This window comes from Beta vulgaris, chromosome 6 (genome assembly GCF_026745355.1).
Source record: "Beta vulgaris subsp. vulgaris cultivar EL10 chromosome 6, EL10.2, whole genome shotgun sequence".
In the NCBI taxonomy this organism is placed as follows: domain Eukaryota; kingdom Viridiplantae; phylum Streptophyta; class Magnoliopsida; order Caryophyllales; family Amaranthaceae; genus Beta; species Beta vulgaris.
Genome location: NC_079207.1, coordinates 8,382,564 through 8,407,790, shown reverse-complemented (window position 1 = coordinate 8,407,790; position 25,227 = coordinate 8,382,564). Strand labels below are relative to the sequence as shown.

The 25,227-nt window shown below is 35.7% G+C and overlaps 2 protein-coding genes and 1 long non-coding RNA gene across 3 annotated transcripts in view; 1 reads left to right on the top strand and 2 right to left on the bottom strand.

Annotated features, from left to right (window-relative positions):
• LOC104895463 (hypothetical protein) overlaps positions 1–25,227 on the bottom strand; it is a 94,734-nt gene that overhangs the window by 52,221 nt on the left and 17,286 nt on the right. The window lies entirely within an intron of this gene.
• Positions 807–23,562, top strand: LOC104895460 (uncharacterized). The gene is made up of 4 exons (XR_007275060.2): positions 807–1,028; positions 2,155–2,335; positions 3,292–3,373; positions 23,252–23,562. It is a non-coding gene; the product is annotated as an uncharacterized LOC104895460 (long non-coding RNA).
• Positions 11,596–12,599, bottom strand: LOC104895458 (RING-H2 finger protein ATL78). Its single transcript, XM_010681973.4, has one exon. It carries the CDS (start codon positions 12,499–12,501, stop codon positions 11,809–11,811), a length of 693 nt encoding a protein of 230 aa, XP_010680275.2. The 5' UTR covers positions 12,502–12,599; the 3' UTR covers positions 11,596–11,808.

The following is a 25,227-nucleotide window of genomic DNA, read 5'->3' as shown; positions in this document are numbered from 1 at the left end:
TTATTAATTTCTTAATTAATAATTTTGTGATTTTTAATGGATCAAATATTGCAAAACCATCTAGTAAGTTTCAATAAGGTCTATTAAAGTTTATAAGTTCGAATCAGGTTCAATGAGTTTTAGTTAGATCCAATGAGTTTCAATCAGGTCCAATAAGCTCTATTCGGGTTCAAATAGGTCCAATAAGCTCAAGTCAGGTTCAATCAGATACAATAAGTTCAAATAAAATAAGTTTAGGAGTTTTCAAGTGAAAATAACTCAATATTTTGTTTTAAATGACCCAACATACAATAAAACATAACCAATTGCCTAGTGATAGAAGCGTGGGGTCTTAGAGAAGAAGTTAAAACTGGTTTTCTTTTTAAGATACTACCTCCGTTTCTTTTTAATTGTTACACTTATACTTTTCACGCATGTCGATGCACTACTTTGAGCCTTTACATCTCTAATTTTGTATTTGTAAAAAATATAAAAACTACATATTAATAAAATACATACTAATACGAATCTAACAAGATCTCACATGACTATGTTTTTATTCACGTATAAATCACAAACGAGGGTCAAAGTGCAATTTGTGAATAGTGTAAAATGGTGAGATTGAGGAAAATAATTTCTTTCCTCCTAAATATTTGGAAATTGCCTTTGAAAATTAACTACTCCTTACGTCATTATTTGGGAATACAGGTCAAGACGGTAAAAAAGTTTCATTCGGACTTTTATCAATAATTGTTTTATGCTTTCAGGAGGCTAACCAAGCAACAAATTTCATAGTACACCAATGACACAAGTCTTAGTCTTATTGGCTTTGCTATCGTGTTTTTTTTTGTCATTCGTAAAATCGTAAGGATGCTTTAACGTGGTCTTATTCGGCCCATTCCTAATTTCCTTTACGTTATAAAAATTGGAGCCAAAAGAAAGAAATTGGAGCGCAATACAACCGAAATTCGCAACTCCACATACAACAGATCAATGTGCAAGAGTTGAATGAAGAACGCAGCATTTCGCTAAGGTGCAACGTGATCTCAGTATGAACAATTTTCAATTTCAACTTATCTCATACTTTTATTTTCTTTCCACAATTTGAATCGCATTAAAATTCTCAGTTATTGAATCCTTGAATTCAAACTTTACATGTATGAATTTCCCTTTCTCTATATGTTAAATCGTCGAGTTAGGGTTTCTTCGTCGTACAATCCGTTTTTATGGTTGTCTTGTTATGTTAATTAAACATGAATATGTTCTTGTTTTATACGGAGTATAATGATGCAATTTTTTGTGCTAAAGGTATGATATCTATGTTTTTGTAACTTACTTATTCCATTTGAATTATGCAATATTGCAATGCATATTATTAGACTGTTGTGTAACTTATATTTGCTGAAATGCTGATATTATTTTAAAATGTCATGGGATAATATGTAGTAATCTCAAATCTGTATATTAACATAATTTTATAGTATAATAAGGATAGGAAGCACCTTATGATTTGTTAAGGTTGGAGATTTTTGTACCTTGAGCTGGACGAATACATGTTGTGTCGTTAAGAAATTTTGATCCCTCTAGGATACTAAGGTCTTGAGAAATTGCCTCCGAGGAAGGAACGAGTTTCGTTTCTTATAAACCGGTTATTGTACGATTTCAAGAGAGATTGCATAAATCTGGTCCTTGCTGTTCATTTAAAAATATGAGAAAGATGACTCATATCCTATGTTACTAAGACACGGATTGAGTGTCTACTCATATACGGGTGTCCAAGTGTCCGACTTGGCTATTTTGTAGAAAAAAGTCAAGTTTTTAGTTTAAAATGAAGTATCCAAGTAAAGTGTCATGTCGGACACGACACGCCATCTCGTTTTTGAGGTAAATGAAGGTGTCGGAGTAACATTGCTCATATCTATAACTTAAAAGCAAGAGTGTCTTTTTTTGTCAAAGAATAAATGCCTATTTGTGGAAGGGTAAATGCCAATTCATGAAAGGGCTTATTAGGCTGTAGTTATTATTTATTAAGAAACAATGCATGGCATCAAAAGGCAAAATAATTATGCTTGAGGACCTTATTTCCTAACTGAATGGTTGTGTATGTGAACCATACAATAATGCTTGATAATGTTGAATTTGTTAGATAAATGAAGGTTGCTTTTGCGGTTTTAGGATGTTGGTAAGAAGCCATCTGCAACCAGCAACCGTGATATAGGTGGGTGGACTTAAAATGTGACACATAAGCAGGCGGCAGTCTAAGAAGTTTGGAGTGAACCTCTGTATCCTTTACTTCTTGATCCTATGGTAGATTGATGCTTGATGCTGTTCTACTATGATATGGGTTTCTGCAATGGTCAGTTTAATTAGTATATGTGTATAGCGAATATCATTCTTCTGACTTCTGTTGTGATGTATTAGTTTCTTTGGTAATATTCTGGCATATTGTTCATTTTTCATGGGTATTTACTGTATGCTGGCTTCTTGAGATACAGTATATACTGATTTGAGACGTACATAGTACACTGTGTTAGCTTGACTAACTTTTACTATTCTACAGGCAAACTGATATTGATGTGTTCACCATGTGATTGGTAATTATTTTGTTTATAATGTTAGTATTCAGAATTCTACTTATTTATTGTTGTCTAAAAAAAGTCAAATTTTATTTTTATTTTCTAGCTTGGGTTGTTAGCCTTTTCCTTCTCTTTTCATGCATTTTTTTTGTTATGGTAGGTGGTAACCTTTACAATCTATATGTCCAAATGAAGATCTGACCACCCTATCATCAAAACACCATCTGAACATAGACTAGATTCTATTGGATATTACCCTGAGATGAAATGGAAGAGAAAGAGATATAGGAGGGTGAACAGGTATGAAAGAAATAAGAGAATCAAAGGAAAAACTTGCATTCTGTGACAACGTTCAAGTAGTTCAGTTTTGTCTTTTTGAGGACACTTTGGGAGAGGTCGAGAGGATCTTTGCTTCAGAAATCTATTGCTCTCACAATGCCATTGTATAGTTTGATTGAATGGACTAAGCAAGCTGATCATATATGGATATACCCGTTAACCTGTATCTTGACTGTTGGAAGGGGGGGGGGGCTATGGAGAATAATTTTAGATTCTCATATAGTCATATCTCAATTGATTATAGTTGATTAGTTTCTAGAGCTTGATGGTCTTTATGTGCACAACCCTTCTTTTTCTTTTGGTGATATGTTTTTGCTGTTTCCTTGGTGATATGCTGTTTAGATCTTCCAAGAAGTATAATTAAATTGTGAACAATATTATATCATATTTCATGTAGGCTGGATGACGAGCTTGATCCGAGAAAGAATCTTGAAGCTTCTTCTTGGCCTAAATGTGCAAAATCTTTACATGCATACCAGGTTTGTCGTTTTCTTTCTAAAGAATATCAATTCCATGCTAAATTTGTTATAACTGAAGGTGTGACTGAATGAAATTATAGTTTTCTGCATGTAAGAAGTTCACGTTTGCCACATTGTTATGGTCCTTCATCCCTTTCGACACATAGTTTCACACTCTTTATGCCTTACTATCAGAATCAATGATAGCTTCAACTAATTCCCTTGTTAAGTGTTGCGAACCTAGTTACTACTACTTGAACCACAACCATTTGAGCACTGTGCTGATTAGACTATTCTTTCTACTGTTTCATGTGTTCATTTTATGTAGCTATGTTTCTAATAATTACGTCCTTCATAGTGGTGCTTATGTCTTCATTGACCTATAAAGTTGGAACCTCCTCAAAGATGATACTGACCTCAGCCAAGGAATATTGTCATAGCCTTTCTGTAATTGGATATATTGTGGCTAATGCTAGTAGCTGTTCTTGGTTAATTTTATTATTTTTCATTAGAGACTTTTTTCATAGTTTGTGGAAGTTATGTTAGAACATTTAGCGAATTGGTGCTTTCATATTGGTGTTTACACTTATATGAGATTATTCTAATTACTTATCAATGGGCCTACGTTTAGGAGTCGTGGGTCTAGTGTAAGAAATCAGTAAGAGGAAACCTATATAATGGGTATTCAAGCAGTCTTGTTTGTGTAAGACCTACTGTGCACCGGTAGTCAAGAATGACGCAACTCAATATAATTGTTTAAAAATTACTGACTAGTGCTTTTTTTTTTGGGGTGGGATTGGGGAGTGGCCGAGTGGGGTGTGGGGTGTGGGGTGTGGGGTTGGAGGAAATTTGTTAAAGGAGTATGAACTAACGTGTTTAGGAGTAATTGACCTTGTTCATAGTTAGTGTTTTGCCATAAAGTACTTGAAAGCAGGGAAATGCTGATTCTTCTATCTATTGTTTTCTTAGAATTGTGTTTTTCCGCATCAGTTAATAGAATAATTATAATATTGCTTTATGTGGTGACTGGTAAGCTCAGATGCCTTTTGTAATGCAGCCGTGAAATGTGGCTAAGGTTTAATACCATGGCTAGAACTATCTTTCTCTTTTGGCTACTCAAGATTGTGGTTTTGAGTTCATCCAATGTCTTCCCAAACCTTATTTGGACATGAAAGTTCTTTGAAATGGTGAATATGGTGCTGTGATTGATGTCTTCAACTACGAAGAAATGTTTGGATGACACAATAGTACTTCGCAAGGCTGTCGAATGTGATTGGTCTCTGAAACGCTGAAATTTGTTTTGGAAACTGTACTGAGAATGAGCTGAAGAGGTAGCCTTCTCCCCTTCCATATATTTCTGATGTGTAGCTGCAACTTCCAGAATCTCGCTTTGATCTGTTCTGTTTCTTTCGATTTTCTGATAAAGGCTTAGAACACTGCCTATTTTGACTGTTGGCTGTGTGAGGGGCAACAGATCTGGTTCTTGAACTGACTTCTGAATATTCATGTGAATTATGAATAGTGAAGCTTGTGAACTGATTCATGCTTAGAGACTTTAGTTTAGTTTAACTCAATTTGTTTGTACTAGTCTGAACGTTCTGTATCACTGTGTTTAATCTTTCGCTCTTATAAGTGGTTGGAATGGGAAGATAATCAAGAAGAACCCATCACTCCATATGTGGGGTATTTCACGTGCACTTTTACACGAAGTAATACGTCCATTTTTAAACACTTCCTAGGGTAACCTTTCTCCCTCCCCTTGCTGTCCTCTGTTCTCTCCACCTCTATCATCATTCTGATATAGGTTTGTCGCCTCCTTGCTAGTACCTGCAGCTGCCTACGGCTGACAACGTAAGCTCATCTCTTTCACGGACCTCATTGTCTCTTCCTCCCCTCCTCTCTCTTCTTTTCTCCCTTCCTTCTCCAGTCATTTCTCTCTCCTTCATCTCCCCCTGAACATCCTCCTTCCTCCAGTCATTTCTCTGCTAGTGTTGTCAATTGTCATGCTTGCTGTGGTATTTGGGAATTGAGATACAGGTAACTATGTAAGCCCTTGTCAAAGAAAGATTGAAATGCCAATTAACTTGAGAATAGACTGATGAAACAAAAATCCGAATATCTGAATTCTCTTTCCTTGTAGACTTCATCCTTTCTCTTCAAGAGAGAAGTTGGTTGGGGTCTGGGAAATGGTGCAGGACTGCAATGATTCTAATTTTCAGTGGGGATGACTTGAAAATATGCATTTTCTTACGGTGGCGATATGCCTAGCTCTTTTAGAAATCTGGAATGTTCTTGATCAGGACCTGAAATTTGTGAGTCCTAGAATATGGAGAAAATCAATGTGAATATTGCTAGACGTTTTCTAGGTAAATTTGGCTTCATGCTTCTTTGGTGTTTTATCTTATTGTTTATCTTCTATCTCTTTCCTGTTACTGTTTGTTGAATGTTGATCTCTGTTTGCCATTTCATTCTCATGAATGTCTGAGAGAGTGTCTAGTTTATGCTCTATGCTTGAGGCTAGTGCTCTCTAGAGGGTTGACATTCTGTGCTTAGTTTCTTAAGCACAGAAGTGATAAGGAACTGAGTTTGCTTGACTACTGGAGTACTAGTGTGAGCGGCTGGTAAGAAAAATATGTTGGTTTGGGTTTGCAAAAGAATAAGCTTCTGTTGGTAATCCAGAATTTATTCTATGCTTGAGGTTATTGCTCTCTAGAGGGTTGAGATTCTGTGCTTAGTTTCTTAAGCACAGAATTAAGTGATGAGGAACTGAGTTTGCTTGACTACTGGAGTACTAGTGTGAGGCTGTGAGCGGCTGGTAAGAAAAATTTGTTGGTTTGGGTTTGAAAAGAATAAGCTTCTGTTGGTAATCCAGAATTTATGTACACATATGACCTTGATTATTTAATTTAGAGGTTAGATGCTCGTCTGTGTTCCTTGATCTTTTGATGCCTAAGCAATTAAGTAGACATGAGAATTTTGTTGCTAGATTTTTGATGGGAAGAGCGTTTCTTTGATTCCCTGGTTTAAATGAAGTTGTCTTTTTTATGTTCACGAAGAGACAGTCATAAGTTGTGTGCTTGGTGGATGCGTGATGCAGCTTTACCACAGTAGTTTTTGCATACTGGATATTAACTACTTGATCCACAAAAAAAGTCTCTAAACCATGGATAGGTTAGCTGACCATACCTGAACACCAGTTTTCCTGCTGCACACTTTGGCTTGATATCTGGAATAATCATTTTGGGCTGTTATACTTGTTCATTCATGGGATTTTCATCTATTTGATTCCACAAACTCGAAGTGTCAGATTGGCATATTATATTGGATGCTTTAGGGATGGATTTGGTTTCTTGTACGATTGGACAGGAAGGTTTGTGTGGCACGCCTACGCGTCATATATGCATATGGGCTTAGACTGGTATCCTTGGTAAGTATTCGCCAATGTGGAAAAAATGTTTCAAAGGAGAAAAGTTTTCTCCAGTACCCCTAGCTTAGCTGTCATATTTTGAGAAACATGAGACTTTTTGTTAAAAGTATTAGGATTTTCTTCGCCTGTTTGTTGGCCCGCATCATCATGGTTTTTGTGTAGTATTTGTTCTAAAGAAAGCTAGAGAATGATCTTTCTGACTGGAAAAAAGCTATAAGATGATGTGTTTTGACCTGTGACCGGAACCTTTTTCTTTAGTTTGGTTGTTATCGGGCAAAAAAAGTACATCATATATTGGTGAAGAGATTGATAAATCTTTGTTTTTTTTTTTGAGGGGAAGAGATTGATAAGTCTTTGTGGGAACTTTGTTCGAACAAGATTTAAAATAATGGACCAATTTATAACTTGCGAAAAGACACAATTACGTTGATGGTAGATTCCATTGCTGTCGTATGGGAGCTGACTCATTAGTCTGAAGTCATTATCTGAATTACCTGTACTTGTCTCAGTACACGAGTGATTAATTTGCGTACATCTATGAAAGATGTAATCTTCATGTCTTTTACGGAACCTAGAGAAAGTACAAATCAAGGAGTTGAATAGGAATAAGGTGGCTTTAGTACAATCTGTAAACTGTCGGGATAATTTCATGAACATCTGCTGATGTAGTAGGAAACTAAAAGTTAAGCTTGGTAATGCTGCTTGATCTATAAGAAAATTAAAGTATTGTACTTATGGGTAGATCTTGTACGGTTATTTTCTGGTAGAGTGGTATGGTAAATGAACGGAGGACTGGAATTCCTTTGTGATGATGGTTATATTTGTGTCATCGCATGCGCTCTTGTTGTCTGCGATATGGTCAATTCCGTGCAAACTTTTGATTTGCCATTTTGAGACTTGGACTTTGGTATGTTCCCTGCGTTTCATTTTTGTATACATATACCTCCCATTCTTCACCTTTCTCCTATTTTTTTTTAGTTTTTGATTCGTTTTGTTTGATGTTCTGTCATAGTTATGAAGTTCTATTATAATCGGAAAAAAATTTGAATTTGTTAAACTTATTCAACTTTTGCTCATTGATGTATCGTATCATCGAGATCCAATCCAAATCACGATGTCATTTTCTTGTTCTTATATGGTCTCTTATTTTTTTAGGTTTATGCTCTACTCTGGGTAAAGATGTGCCCGATTTAATTTGCTCATATAGGGGAAATGTTTCCAATACCACTTGTTTTTGTTCTTAAGATTTTTTTATCTATTTCATATTGTTTCTAAAAAAATTCAAAGGCGAATATGTCCACTAGTGAGTAGTGAACCAGAGAGAGGAATTAGAATGGGTCCCAGACCAAATAGATCACCAAAATTTCCCCTCACATTCACTAGTGCTCACTCGTCATTCAAGTATATGCATATCACCTGTCTAGTAAGGTTTGCAGCATTAAAATGATTGCACAGTGCACGACTTATCTCGTGTGTGTATATACCATTGCTTGTTTGAGAAGATTTCGTTGTTACTTCATTTGTTCTTTTTTAATTGCAAGGTTATCTTTATTTGAAAGTTTCATATTAAGTGCAACATTTCCTTATTTGGTAATATCTTCACTCTATCTCTCTCCTATCACATGGGTCCTACTTTTTATATCTATCTCTATCTCATCTTTCTCCTCCTCACATGGGTTTCTTAAAAAATATGCCAATAAGGTATGTTGCAATTGTTATACAACAGAGTAAGTATTTTTTTTTAATCTCTCTTCTTTGTTCCTAAAAAGTGCGAGAAATTGGAGAGGGGAACTAATCTTGTAATAGAACAGAAAAATTGACTATTCTGCTGACAAAATGTTAATTGGTGTGACATTGTAAGTTGTGGAAGAGTTTTAGGCTATGTTACTCGGACTTAGGTGCCCATGTCCGGTACGGGTACATCCGTACATGCAAAGTATCTGATTCGGCTACTTGTGGAGATTATAAATTTTTTTTGGCTCAAATTGAAGTTACCAAGTGTTCCACCCATGTTCCAGTGTCGCGTATCTGACATGTGTACTTGAGAATGGAGGGTTCGAGTAACATGAGTTTTAAGTAGGTACTTTTTATGTTTTCTAATAGATGCGTCATATTGACTGAACACATTTGTCGATGTATGATTTTGACCATCAAAATATTTAATTATATATTTTTAGTAACTATACAAAGTTATATTGTTATTGTATATCGAGTAGGAATGGTAACGGGTCGGACTTGGACCGGAAAGTCGGATTTTAAATCTGAGTCCGACTCCGACTTTGAAAATCCGACTCCGACCCGACTTAAAATCCGAACATCCGACTCCGAGATACGACCCGACTTAAAATCCGGACATCCGACTTAAGATCCGGACATCCGACTTAAAATCCGAACATCCGACTCCGAACCTGATCCGACTTATTTTTCTTCCAATTTTTTATAATAGAATAGTCTTCTATAATACAATAATTTAATCATTACAACTTATTCTAGTCATCATATAGAAATCTTATATAGTACAAATAATCTAATTATTACTATTATTTTTAACAATCATTTTTTCTATTGGAAAATCTTATATAATACAATTGGCTGAAAGTCAAAGTCAGATTATACATAAATAATACATTACATAAATAAGAAAAAAGGATTGATTGACTCAAAGTCGGAGTCGGATTATTTTATGAGATCCGACTCCGACCCTCCTCCGACTCGGAGTCGGATTTTTTAAACCGAGTCGGAGTCGGATTACTTTTTTGTCGGAGTCAACTCGGATTTTTTCCTTCGGATTCGGACTGGATTGCCATCCCTAATATCGAGGCTAATTAAATTAGAGTTAAAGTAATGACATTTAGTTTTACATATTACATTAAATATTGTCAAGAGTTGATATTTAAATATGTATTTGTTGAGAAAGGGAGTATGATATTGGAGAAGATAAAGGCTGGAGTGGTTCTCTGACCCACTTAGAAGTTGATGGTTTTCCGCACAAAGGACAGGGAAAAAAAAGGGGAAGAGCATTTGATACAAGTATTTCAGGCTCTAGAGATAAGGCTTAAGGTGACTTGATTCAGTGTCAAAAGTTTAATGGGCTTTGTAAGTGTCAGCTCTAGCATTCGACTGAGTGATGCTTCTTAGTGCAATTACTTTCTTTATGTCTGTGGCCCACATGCAATTTCGCATGTTAGTGAAACCTGCCTTGGCGAACATGGAAAACCCTTTATAGCTAAACTCTTAATTAATGAGAGAAGAGGATCATTGGGCCCTACTACAACTGAGATTACTTGAAGTTCCCCATGTAGATTAATTGCTAGATAAACTTTGTTCGAAAAATGGAGCTCTGTTTTTTCTCCAAATCTCTTCAATTCGGAAGGATGTTTTATAAATACCAAAAAGGAAGAAAAAGTACATTCTTCTGTCTCCCCCCCCCTCCCATTTCCTCCTATCTAAACAAAGTGAAAGCGCTAGTTGTTTAGCCCAGCCCATAGGAGATGTGATTGCTATAATATTTGTAATCAGTTGGCTTTCTGTGTGACCTGGTTCAGTTTAGTATTAATTACTATGATACAAATTCATCCTTTTGGTGCGCATAGCCGCATAGTGGTTCATCCTCAACTTCCACATTTTTTAGCTGAGCATCTTTTCTCACCTTCCTTGAATTCCCTTTTAAAGTAACCCTGTTGGAGGCTGAACTTACTCTGCACTTGTTATTTATAGATTAATAAATTGCTTACTCATACCGCTTTCGGTTGCCTTATGATGATTTGGAATCCTAGTAGGCAAGGTTGAAATGGCATTTGAGCTTCATATGTTTGTTTAGTTTAATGCAAGTGGTTTCATGTGATTGTTAATATCATTAACTAATTCCATATTCATAGAAAATGTATGGCAAAAGCCGTTGACATATGCTCAATAATGCGCTAAACTATATCTCTTGAGACTTGGGGTATATTAGTTAAGTATAACCCATTCCTTTTTGCCTTGAATTCATTTACTTAAGAGCTTAGCACGACATTACGTAGCCTACTTAGTGGCTGCATGTCCAGACTCCAGTGAAGTGGACTGTGGACATTTCAATATTTCACACTTTAGCTCTTAACTTGCTTTTTTCTGGGCTAAGTTGCCCATTGTTTTTTTTTTTGTTTTCTTGTGGTCCTAGAGCCACTATGTTGCTTCCTGTTATAGTAGTTATAATTATTTTCCACTCAAATTGACTTTCTATATTTTTTTGATGTGCTCATGATTCACTATGAATTCTGCATTTCTAACACTACACTGCTATGTAATATTTTAAAGAATTCCTGTTTTCAGCAAGGATGTGTTTTTTCCCACTTTGAAGAAAAAGTATTTCTTGACTGGTTTTCCGAAAGCCACTATTGTCATTTTGTATGTTGGATATCCAACTCTTATGTTTTGTTCAGTTGCTGTAGTAAAAGAAGATGACAATAAGTTTGTATGTAATTTTGTAAGTTCTCTTCTTATTGTTCATGGTAATTCAATTCTACTTTAATTTTTGTGTTTTGCATCTAAGGTTCTAAGTTTCGATGACCCCTATTACCGGTTTTAAGATAATGTGGTATTGAGTGAAAATTAAAAATTCTATGAAGAAAAAAACATAATTGGAGATGATATTGTTTACCATGGACTTTAGCATGAGGTTAAACTTGCAAAAGTACTCACATTTATTGTCACTCTTGTCCATCAAACAGAGGTGTATTTTTAGCCTTTTCCTTTTGATAATTGCTAGTGGTTTGCTGGAAAAACAACCTTTTTCTAAGTCTTGATTGGCTAGGAAACGACTGTAAATTGGACTGGCTGGATCTATAATAGGACATTTTTGTGGCTGTTGTAACTTGTAACATTATATTATACTTCTTAAAACTATGTTCTTGATGCAAACAATAATGCCTGACTGTACAAAGTCTAAAATTAAAAGCTAGAGCTATATCTCCGCTTGTGACATGCTTTACTCTGTCTTTTGGAGCATGTACAATTTGGACAAGCTGAGGGGATATCATTAGTCCTATTACTAACAATTAGACCTGTAGCTTCTTACCAAATCTTCACGTTCTAATGGTGCTATGTTTATAATAATTGGCTGGAGTGGAAGTGCCTGTGTATCTGGCTGCGACGAGCTAGCTTGATCAGAATCAACAATCTTCTGACATGTCTCGATCAAGCAGTGCCTGCATGTGGGGCATGAAGAGTGAGTATTGAGCCACTTATCAATACACCGGATATGGAATCCATGGTGGCATTTCGGCAGGAGCCTCAATTTCTCTCCTGGAGTGAAGTCCGACAAGCATATAACACACTCAGTACCAAGACCGGGGAGCTTCAAGTTGGGTGAGTAATTCACTACAGCAAAAGTCTTTAAAGCTTTTTTCTTGATGCCAGTGTTTTCTGAACCTGAAGTGGCCGAGGGGTCTCTTGGAATGAAGTATGAGCATCTTAGGGCACACTTGATTATGGAATTTAGCCCTAGAGAGCATATTAAAGCACACAATAGAACTGATAACACCATTACCACATTGGCGTCAAACCCATTGGTGCCACTGTAGGGGTCTGTGGGGTCCACTTGGTTGTTTGTTCTGGGTGGCTGCAGTGTCGCAGCTGCTGGTGGAGTTTGGTAAAGAGGGTGGTGTTGTAGCAACCTTCTTGATGATTGAAGGTTTACTACTAGCTCTTGGTGGAGCAGAGGAGAGAGAGTGGAAGGTAACATCACTTATTTTTTCTTGTGTTTGTTTCAAGTATGCAGGAGGCTTAGTAGTCCTTACTGCTTAGTGGCTGTGTTGTGAAAGAATTTATAGACCGTAGAGGCAAGGGTTTGGTCATGCGGCCTTTATAGGCACATCAACAATGAATTATTGCTTCCTATTTTAAAAGTTGCTCTTTTGTGAATTGATAGGAGTATACTAGTAGTGCCTCCACTCACAAGGGTAAAAACGTCATTTTTGCTTCTATACTTTAGTTGTAGAGAATATTACGAGTATATGAAAAATTCTTGAATCTTCCCAGAAAGTTACCAATGATCGCCATATATTAATGGCGTAATTGAGAGTGAGGATAACTCAATGGTTAGAGCATCCCTTCCAATTAGAGAATCCTTTCCGATTTCAAGATGATTTGGGATCGATTTTCATTCTTGGGAAGTTGGGATCCCTTATCCTCTTCCTAAGTTGTCAAGATTTCTCTTCATACCAAAAAAAAGTATGGGGTAACTTATTTATCACTTTTTATTTTGAGTTAAACAGATTTTCTCTGTGCATAACATCATCTTTTCACTCTCTATCTCATTACTTTGTCTTTTTTTTTTTCTTCTTCTTCTCCACTCACCAGACAGTTAATTAATTTTACAATTGTTATCATCTTTAATCTTGCACCAAACCGAAATAAAGAAAATAACGTAGGACGGATGAAGTATACATTGTGTAAATTGATTTTATATACTTCCTCTGTTTATCAACTCTTGCTACCATTTGACTGTTACGCTTGCGAACACACATCTTTCAGACTTTGGCAATTAATAATTTTAAAAGTATAATTTCGAGTACCAAGTAATGGAGGAAGCATGATTCACCTGATGTAATATACTAAAACCATACAAGATTATAGTAATACTCTTGAAATTAAACTTATCCATCCATTCCTGGAGAAGTGGAGAAATGTTATTGGCTTATTGCCCTTCTACCACTTCTGGCTATATTTTAGTGATAAGAATGTTTTATATTTTGACCCCTTTCAAATTTCAATGAAGCAAATTTTGAATAAGTTTTGAATATCCCACCAACTCATGTTATACCTCGCCCACTAAAGTTCTTAATGGATTTTCTAATCAAGATGTGTCCTGTCCACTTTCTTTTACGGCAAAACGTTGCCATGTGGAAATTGTTGATTATGATGGACCACAATCTCTCTCAATTCTTTTTCGGGCCCCTCTTCTCCTAGGCATAGTATGATAGAAACTTCCTTCGTTTGTGACATGGACATGGACATGGACTTGAATGGTTCTTTGTGCAAAGAGCTGAGAGGTTATTACTCGCTCTCTTTGCCTTTTGTTTTCTCTATAGGGTTGATTATGTTTTTAATTTTTAGCTGGATGAAATGAGAGATAATATGGTTGGGACCACAAATAGTGAATGTGTGAGTATTGAGTATAATAATGAACCCTCATGAATCATGGTGACATGATCAATGTTACTATATTAGTATAGGGCAATTCTGTAAGGACGTTAGAACGAGTAAAATTTGGATGTCTTGTAGACGTAGATTTAGGCTTCGCTTCATAAGGTATTTGCTAGAAAAACTTTTGAGTCTAGAGATAGATATTAATAATAAGTGGAATTGAGCTTTGCAGAATCAAGGGATGCTCCAGTGGTAGGAGAATAGGAGTATGCTTCTTCAATTGAGAGATTGCCCATTTGATGTTTACCGAATTTTGTTTCACCACTTTAGACTAAGAAAGGGTTACTTGATTACTTACAGACTTTGGATGAAGGCCGAAGGGTCAACTATATCATTTTTGGGTTAAAACTAGTAACTTTTAAGTTAGCTCATGTTTGTAAAAATACGTTTTATGTTACTTTTTCTTCAATCAAAATTAATCATGTTATTTTTATGCTATTCTACAATTTACAGTTAAAGTTCAAAATTTGCCTTAGATAATCAGCTACTTTGGAAGCTATAAGCTAGGTAGTTTTCAACTTTCACTTGTTTCTTCAGAGCCTAACCCAAATGCCTCAACTAGTCAGCTGGCCTGTACTTTTTTTTTTTTTTTGGTGAACAAAGGATAACATTAAGTTAAATTAAGTGTTTTGGCCAAAAAGCCTATTACAATCCGAATCTAGCAATGCTTGACAATAATTAGGGGGTAGGGGAAAATGCCTAATTTCATTTGGGGGGATGTCCCCATGTCTTCTTTCCTTGGCTAATACATCCGCTACTTGGTTGTCTTGTCTTCTAACAAACTCGAGCACCATGTCCATGAAGTAGTGCCTCAGCTCCCTGCAATCATGTATAATATCACTATATAGATCGATGTGGCTAGTGTTAGAGTTGATGATGTTGACGGCTTTCTTGCAATCCGAGTATATAACAATGTAAGCAAAGTTCTCTTGTCTAGCAATCTGTAATCCTTGCCTTATGGCAAGGCACTCTGCATGAAAAGGGTTAGTAGCATATGATAGACTCTTGAACTCGGTTAGCCAATCTCCTTGATGATTTCGTATAACACCTGCTATACTTGCTATGGTTTCAATATTCACAAAGGAGGCATCAACATTCACATGAACATACGACGTAGAATAGTTTTTCCATTTTTGAGAGATTTGTGGAGTCTTTGGTAACTGGATCGTGGCATGATTAGCAATAAATTCTTTTGCGAGATTGAGGGCTTGGTTCAGTGTGACCTCAGGAGGACCATAAGGTTTTTGTTCGAAGATAAATTTATTTCGTGCTTTCCAAATTTCAAAACAGATGAAGGGGAACAGAAGGGACCAGGCAATGTTTCTCCAGTTATGTTGTGTATTGACATTCATTTTGATCCACTCACCTATATGGTTGCAATCCCAGAATTCCCCCGGTAATAATATAAGGTTCCAAACCTGAGAAGCCCTGGTACAGTCCCTAATAACATGTAGAGTATCTTCATTGAAATTCGTGCATGTAGGGCATTTGGGGGAAGGTATTATATGACGCAGATGAAGGAGAGTATTATGTGGTAACCGGTCCCACCACATAAGCCAAAGGAAAAAATTGAGCTTTGGAAGTGTCTTTACCTTCCAAATCCACTCACTTCCTTCAAGATGGGTTCTCTGATCAATGATGTTCTTATAAGCTTCGGTGAGGGAGAACTTATCATGGTCCACTAAGGATGAAAAGGTAATATCAGGAATTTGGAAGGGTATTTGCATAGATGTTATCCTCTCGGCGATGAAATGTGGAAAGTTGAAGGAAAGTTGGCCAATATCCCACCTATTTTCTATGATTATGTCCTTAACTTTTATCTCCTCCTCCCCCTTGTTAAGGGGCCCATGTATATACTGACGAATAGGACCTATACCCAACCAATTATCCAGCCAAAGGTTTATCAAAGTACCCTCCCCCAATAACCACACCATGCTAGATTTCAAATTTTCATATCCTTTGCCAACGTTTTTCCAAATCTGCGAGCCTTTCTTGAAAGCCATCATGTAGTTAGGTCGGACATACTTCGAGGACACACAAGTTTTAGCTAAATTGTCAGGGCCTAAGGTCAATTTCCAGCCTAGTTTAGTCAAGAGTGCAAGGTTTAAGTCGTGGTGACTTCTAATTCCCAAACCCCCTTTGCTTTTTGGGAGGAATGTGTGTTTTTGCCCAACCAAGTGTATCTTTTGTTTTTCATCTGATTGGCCCCACAAGAAGTTATTGCATATCCTATCCAGCTCGTGCAAAATTGTTTTTGGGAGTTGAGACACTTGCATATAATAGGATGCAATGGTATTCATGGTTGATTGAATGAGGGTAAGTTTTCCAGCTCTAGATAAGAAGTTCGATTTCCATAAGGCTAATTTCCCCCTAACCTTATCAACCACAAACTGCACATCTTTTTTCTTAGGTCTTTTGTGTGAAAGGGGCATACCTAGGTAGAGCCCAAGGTTTTCGCTTTCTTTAACTTTAATTGTTTCCTGGAAAAGGAGTTTGTGTTCCTCACTAGTGTTTGGGGAGAAAGTCAACCGACTTTTATCTTCGTTAATCTTTTGTCCCGAGACTTTACAAAAATGATTAAGGATTTCTCTAAGCGTAAAGGCAGTTGTTTCATCAACCCTCCCAAAAATTAGGAGGTCATCCGCAAAAAGCAAGTGAGATATGGGGATTCTTTTTGTTCCCACCCAAAACGGAGTCCAGGCTTTTTCATTACATGCTTGGTTAATCAGGTTGGTGAGGTATTCTAGACAAATGTTAAAGATCAGGGGGGACATAGGGTCTCCTTGTCTAAGTCCTCTCGAGTGATTAAATGTGTCAGTCTTTTTCCCATTCACAAGGATTGATGAGCTCGCTTTATTAATGCAATTCATGATCAGTGAGACCGAGCTAGGATCTAGATGCGCTTCGATAAGGCACTGTCTAATAAAGTCTCATTCCAGGCGATCATACGCCTTTTCTAGGTCTACTTTATTAATGCAATTCATGATCAGTGAGACCGAGCTAGGATCTAGATGCGCTTCGATAAGGCACTGTCTAATAAAGTCCCATTCCAGGCGATCATACGCCTTTTCTAGGTCTACTTTCAACGCAAACCACCCTAACTTTCCTTTCTTTTTAAACATGGAATGCAAAATTTTCGATGCCACCACTAGGTTAATCTCCGTTCCCCGACCCTGAATGAAACCATTCTGATTTGGGGATACCCAGTTTGGGATGAGGGGTTTAATCCGATTAACTAAGATTTTTGTAACCACTTTATAGACTGTATTGCAAAGGCTTATAGGACGCAACTGTTTGACAGTTTCGGGTTTTGTCTGTTTGGGGATTAAGCATATGAGGGCATGCCCTAACTCACTAGGAATATTACCTTCAACAAACCAACTCCTAATGGACTCGCATATGTCAGGCCCAACAATAGACCATTGTTTCTGGAAAAATATCGGGTGGAAACCATCTGGGCCCGGAGCTTTCAGTGGTTTCATGGCAAAAAGCGCCTGTTTTATTTCAACATCGGAGGGGGGTAGCTTATCTTGAATTGATTATGCATGGAAGAGTGGTCAATTCGTATTGACATACCTTTCTCCGAGGAGTACTTTGCTTTCGTTTGTGAATACCATTCAATATATTTTCATTCACGAGTCCAATCGAAATTCTTGATTGGGAATTTGGGACCCCATGAAGTATAAACCTGCATAGGGCAAAACCTTATGAGTTATGACTTATGAGAGATAGGTTGGTACTTGCTTACTTGGTAATGATAAGACCTGAAATGATAAGGGCATGAGCTTGTATTATCAGTTATGTACTCCTTTAGTCCTATCATTTCTTAGTAAGTGTTTTTATAAGCTATTGACTGACATTAAGAATTTGTTAGTTATTACTTACTATTAGATTGTATATATTGTGCTTTAATGTTACTAGATTTTTATGTTTGAGATTTAAGGTGATAAGTACGTAATACTATATCATCATCGGTATGGTCGTATGGGGAAGTGATAGTATAGCATGATGAAAGTTAGATAATAGGGATGGAGGATGGAGGGCGCATTTGCTCAATGTTGGTGAGTGTTTCTGTTGATAGTTGTTAGACTTGTCCACATTCTTATCGCTTTCTTTCCTGATCATGGTGGTTAAGATAAGATTTTGTGCATCATTCGAAATATCTAGAACCCACTCGGGGGAGCTTCTTGCAGCAAATTGACCTTTTTCCAGGATCACCTTCTTTTCTGTAAGCCTAGAAAATCTGATTTAAAGGGGCTTTCTTTGAGGATACAACTTTTGCCACATTAAAAGTCGACATGATTCTTAGTTTTGCTAAAGCTGAGACCGTGTATAGTTTTGCTGCATGTATGTGCATTACAGCTTTGATTGAGAACTAAAAGCTGGAAGTAGATGGCTACTTTGCTGCTATATCATACTAACTTGCAAGTTGCAAGGATAGAACATTAGGACTCTTTTGTGTTGATATTTTTGCTACCCCTAATTGCTTTTTTCACAATTTTCATACCACACTTTTGACAATATAAATATCTTCAATTACATGGCATTAAGCCTGTTCTCTCCGGCCTAAAACAACCGAACTGAACTGAATCGAATTGAACTAAAATGAATAGTGATATGCGAGAATAAAAGTATTGTCCATAGTTGAACCGAACCGAACCGAAATGAAAATAAGCTGAGGAGAACAGGTCCTAAGGCAGTAAAAATTAAGTAATATAATATATCATTATTTTTTCTTATATATTTGGGGTAATTTATGTTCAAAATTTTGACTCTATAATTGAGACATTCCCTTTATAGACGAGTAGATAGGAGCCCCTTTATAAGCGAGTAAATAGAAGCGAAGGGAGTATTTGTCTTGGTATCTAGGCTTTGCTAGAAGTCGATAGTGTAAACTGTAGAAGTTTGTTTGATCGCCAAAATGAATTTAGGCAGGAAGACATGAATCATATGTCAGAGCAGTATTGCTGTACTATATGGGGCTCGCTAGATTTTGTTATCTTGTATTGGTACTCAACAATGATATAAATCCGATGAAGGATTTGAGGGAAGGTAGGGAAGCTTGTGGTTAAGACGTTATTTTAGCTGAATGTGATGGCGTAATGGGGTTCCACTGGTTGCATAAAGAGGGAGGAGGAAGGGCATGCTGGTCGGAAGAAGAGAGGAAAGAAGCATAACTCGAGACACAGGGAAAGAGAGATGCGGTGTTTCTGTTGCCGATGTTTTTGATATTTAACTAGAAGTTATCTTATACAATTCATGAGATTTACATAGTCTGTTTTCCACCAAGGATATCTTGGCCTCGTGGTTAAGATTGAGGTACTATGAACAATAGGTCATAGGTTCGAATTTCCCTCTCCTTCTTTGTACTTTGTATTGCTTTCGTGACTCATATGGATCAAAAAAACATATTCTATTTTCCAGAATTTTGATAGAGTTTTATTAAAATTGGTTCAAAAAGAACAAAAAATGATAATTTGGTTGATATAGAAGTAAATATACAAATTTTAAACGTAAAAAGTTTGAAAGTGTTTGTTATACGGTTGGTTGGAAAGTTACACTACCATGCAAAATGGAGAAAGTTACTTAACTAGTTTCCCTAAATAAGTGAGACCCCTTTTAAGAAATCAACTTCCTATAATTAACGAAACAATATTTATACCCATTATAGCGGAACTCTTTAAAAATGTGAATGTATGCAAAATTTAATTTCTTATGTACAAAAATAACCACTAAAAACAAAATAGATTGTTTGAGATTTTGAAATTAAGATACTCCATCCATCTCATAATACTCTTGACAGTTATCAATGCATGTAATTTTAGATGATAAGTTTGATTATCAATTGTTATTTTATTGAAAAGTAGATGTGATAAGGAGTTAGTAGTTAGTAAAAGTAGTATTATTTTATTTTAAGGAGCGAAAATGTGGACTATGGTTAGAGTTGGTAGGTAACAAGAATGATATTATTTTATATGGAAGAGAGAGTGTGTGCTTCAATAGTTAAAAGGTGGAATGATTAACATAATAGTGGATTATATTTTAAAATAGAAGTGTAAAGAGTATTCTGAGACAGATAAAAAAAATGTAAAGAATATTCTGGGATGGATGAAGTATTACTTTATACACAAGAACTAAGTGAATAAAATAGCAAGTAAAGGACACTTGACTTCTATCAAAAAAAAAAAAAAGGACACTTGATTAGCATAGAATTATATAAGACTATTCGACCTTCTTAGTTCTTAGCATGTTCAGCAGTTGGGTAATTGTTATCCGAGTGGACAATGGAGATAATGTTGGGCCCTTGTGAGATCGGCTAGTGAGAGGCAGCCCACATGTAGAGAGGAGGCGTGGTAGTAATTGCCATTGTCAGTTGGAGGAACTTCCATCTTTTTTCTTTCACTTTCTCTCTTTTTTCTTTTTGAAGGTTTCCATTTATTTTTTCTTCTTAAAGAATCAAGATGAGGAATGCCTTCCCAGACCTGAATTTCTTATTTTTTCAGTTGGCTTTACTAAACATGATTGTATCATCTGCGAAGAAGAGGTTGGAGATATTTTAGACTACTTAATCGAATTTCAATAATATCGCTTTCCTTCTACATAGATAGCAGACGCCTAGACAATTCTTCAATGCAAAGTATGAACAAGGTAAACGGCTCAAAGTAATAACCTAGGTGGAGGTACTTTCGTTTATTATTATTTTGGTTTAGGATTAAATCATTTTTGGTTTAATTTTTTTAGGCTCTAAGGCTGGTTTTCCCCAACTTATTTTCTTTTGATTTCGGTTCAATTCAATTTAATTTTGTTCTGTTCAGTTCAGTTCTAATCTGGACAATACTTTTACTCTCACATATCACTATTCATTTCAGTTCAATTCAATTGTTTTATGTCGAAAAAAACAGGCATGAGAGCATCCACAATGATTGATACTTAGTTAAGGCACGAGGATAAAGATTAGTCTCGACTCTTGAGTGTACCCTCACCATTGTGGGGGTGTTGAGGCATGAATAGGGGAGGAAGCGGTGGGTGTTGCCTGCTTCCCCAACCCCTTAGTCCTTGAATTTAAGCCATTAATAGAGTGCCACTTGTTGTAGGTGGAGAGAGTGTAGAATGTAATAATAAAACGGATATATAAGAGAGTATAGTATATGGTAGGGTATAGTTAGAGTATGAGAGAGAAATAGGTGAACCAGCCACACCATATGTGGGGAAGAAAGAAACTTTCATGCAAAGTTTGAGACGGAGTCAGTGGGATGTGAGGTGTGAGGAAAGGAGAGAGAAAGATGAAAAAAAGTGAACCAACCTACCATTGTGGATGCAATTAGAAACGGAATCAAATCGCTATTCGTTTGCCTTTTGTTTGGTTCAACCTGTACTACCATTACTTGACGGTGATTCATTTTCTTAGTTTATTACTTTTTCTTCCTTCTCAAGTAACAAAAGCTATTTGTTAGGTCATGATTTCTTTTATCTTTTCATTCTAAAACTTGAACTAAACACCTAATAAAAGACAACAGTTTTGTTACCGTTCAACTCCTCTAATTGTTTTTATTTTTTTCAATCGTTCTAAAAGTCCTTCATAGTTGATAAGCTCGCAGCCCAAGTGTTGCCATCTAGCCTACAGTATATTCGTAAATTTGTGAACTTTTTTTGGTGGTATTATCAGGAGTACTTAGTTACAAGTTACAACTGCGCTTAAAATTTGGTGTTATGTTATTGGCATTCCAAAGATTAGGATTAGTTGGATGATATCTATCTGTAATAATCGACAGGTTTTGGTAGCTTTTGCATGTAAAATAAAAATTAACACATGGTGCTTGCCTGTTTCCCACAAACTTTATATTACTATTATCCCTTTATGAAATCTATATCAACCTTTCTGTCAATTTCCACCAAAGCAAAAAAGCTTCCATCCTAATTTTTATGCTTTGGTCTAAAACTATACTTACTAGTACCTATTTGTGGTTCGCTTAATCGGGTGCTAGTCTCGTCAGATAGTATTATCAAGTCTAATAATTGTCTTAAGTATTTACCATCTTAAGTATTTACCATCTTACTTAGATTTTATTTGGTTGACATTGTTTAGCATAGGAAGCTGGAATTCCTAGGAATTGTAATTTCTTGGTGTTGTTTGGTTGACAAATTCATGGGAAGTAGAATTTCTTAGGAAGTTTTACTTCCTACAAAATGGAGAAAATCACTTACCTAGGGGGACCTAGGTAAGCGAAAATTCCTATGGAACTTTCACTTTCCATGAATCACCAAATAACATTTAGCAATTCCTAAGAAATATAATTATATGGAAAAACAAATTTCCAAGGAATTTGCAGTCCCCACATTCAACCAAACGAGCACTTATTGTTCACATAGCATCGGGTCATTTTTTATGGTTGAGTATTATCAAGTGCTAATCGAATTAGATTTTTATAGGATAAATCCTCTAGCATCAGTAGAATTAATATGGTATTTAGCTGTTTAACCTTGTCAAAGAAAAAAAGGGTCTAATCCTTGATACTACATTCCTACGTAAACGAGATACTGGGAATTATTTTCGATATCGATAGCAAATAGCAATGCACAATGATAAGTTGTTTCTTTGACTAGTATGATCTAGCAAAGCCGAAATAATGCACACGCTTGTACGAAGAGCATGATGTGCATATGTGTATGGTTAATAAGCCAAATGTACATGAATAACAAGTCAAATGGACATATATATACATGGTTATTGGTTAACAACCAAATGAACATATGTACGAACAAATAGTTCACTTATTTGAGGAGTTTTCAGTGTGCTAGATATTTGCAAGATTTTGTTTCTCAAAAGCTGATGATATTTGCAAGATTTTATTTCTCAAAAGCTGATGAGACCACCTTAGGGATATAGATAGAGAGGGAAGGGGTGGGGGGTTGTTTGTTACTCCTTTAGCAAGCGACGACGCAAAAGAAAACAATAAGTAAAAGTCTTATATAAAATGAACCTGGTCTATCCTAAATTAGATATAGATTCTAAAGTTTGATGATGTGAAAAAAAAGATTAATATGTCTTAAATTGAAAATTTCGGTATGATAAATTAATATAAAAAAAGTGACTATTAAAAAAAAAAAAAGATCACAATGATAGAAAGTAATTGTATAGTGTAACTTAAGATTTTTAAAAGGTTATTGTATGGAAAAAAAATCACTATGATAAATAAGTAGCTTTAGACTAACTCAAACAATAATAGGCTAAGTGACAACGTCGGATTTTGTTATTGTCTTGGTGATAAATCTCTTATCTTCTGTAGGTCCTTTGTGATTGTTGCCTCTCTGGAAAATGAGCTGTAACGGCTGCTATTGTGCACATGTATATGTTCTTTACATCTCATGGATGATTGAAACTTGAAAATTCTCAGCTAGTTTTGGCCTGTGTGGTCTTTTTCTCTACTAGAACATTTGCTGCTCGACGGGACCTATTATGGAGGTTCTGTTATGAATTATGATGTTTAAGGTTTGAGACTTTGAGAATATTGATGTCTGTTGAATGACTTCGAGTCCACACACGTACATACAAATTACACAGATGTACATACAAATTAATAGTTTAGAATTGTTTTCTTATGGTCGTGTGAGTTGTTCGTTTCAGTTTAATATAGGTTTTTTTATCCATATGAGTCACAAAGGCAGTACAAGTACAAAGAAGGGGAAGAGAGATTTGAACCTACGAGCTATCGTTTACAACACCTCAATCTTAACCACTAGACCAAGACATCCTTGATATAGTTTAATATAGTTCATGTAAATGAATATTAGTTGAGTTTTGAATGTTCCAACTCTTCTACATTATCTTGGATGTGTCATGTGACCCATGTTTCTTCTTAAAATGCTCATTTTATTTTTATAATTAGTTTAATGCTTCTCACAACTTTTTATTAATATATAACTTTCTTTTTTCCTGATAAAGGTGTCACACCAACTTTTTTAAAAAAATAATATATGACTGAATCGGTAGTGATAACCGATGAGCATTTTGTCACTAATCGTCATATGACCTATGTTTCTTCTTAAAATGCTCATTTTACTTTTATTTTGGTATGTGTTAGATTGGTTTGTATAAGAATAAGATGTTCAGGTTTATACTCTTAGCAAAAAATAAGAACAAGATAGCAACTTTGGAAGCTTCCTACTAATTACTTAATTACTTTTTTTTTTTATTTTAATTGCTATATTTTTCTTGAATGGATGTTTCTGTTTAATTGTTACATTGTTTAAACTTTCTTTAACTGGGGTACTTGGCCCACTATAAAGTAATACTATTATATTAGTCTTTTTTTTCTCAAAAAATTACAAAATTTTCCACTTTTTTCCATTACCTTGAAAGAGTCACAAAATATCCTCCAAAAAGCTTGAAAGTAACATTACGTAAATTGTTGCGCATAATACAATACGGAGAGTAGCTTAATATATACTTCCTCCGTGTTTTTATTCTTGCTATATAGAGAAAGTGGGGGTTTTTTAAGAAAGGTAGAGAGAGAAAGTAGGGGACCACCACTTTTTGAATAAAAAATCATTTGTTAAGGAAAAAATATGAGTATTTTAAAAGAGAAGGTGGGGGACCACCAACTTTTTAATAGTATTTTAAGATTTTGTTGGTGAGAAGGAATCCATTTATGGTATGTAACATCTATTATGACATTTCTATTTAAGGGAAATGTAGCATCTATAAAAAAACGGAGGAAGTACTAGTTTTCATGAGATAGAATATGTTTTAACTCTACTCTTTCATGGGTTTGGGCTTGGTATAGCCCAAGCCCACATTTGACAGAGAGAAGTTTCTAGAGATGGAATATGTTGGATAATGTGAATGTGAAAGTAGATGTTAATCGAAACACTTTGAAGTAAGCAGAGATGAGTTGAATAGATTGGAGTTGGATCTAGTTTTTTTCGACAAACAAATGTTAATTTGATTTAACTAGATATCGTGACTCGTGAGAAATATGTGTTACAGTGCTCTTAGTTGCATCGTATAATGTTAATTTGATTAAATTCCTTGCAATTTTTGTTTGGAAGAAAACAAACACATTGGATCTGCCTGTTTCCCAAAAGCAAGATTCTTGGTAATAAATATCCTGATAAAAAATGTTACTTTTCTGATGCTTTTGAGCTTTGACCCAAATTAAGTTTGTTAATTTGTGTGGGTGCTTATTCAGGGGCGGGATAAATATGGACGAACATAACGAGAGTTTTATATAATTTTTTTTAATTGGTCTTTTATTTGTAGTTT

Excerpts from the sequence above, each read along its gene's own strand:
- LOC104895458 (XM_010681973.4), bottom strand. The coding sequence starts at position 12,501 with ATGTTACCTTCCACTCTCTCTCCTCTGCTCCACCAAGAGCTAGTAGTA.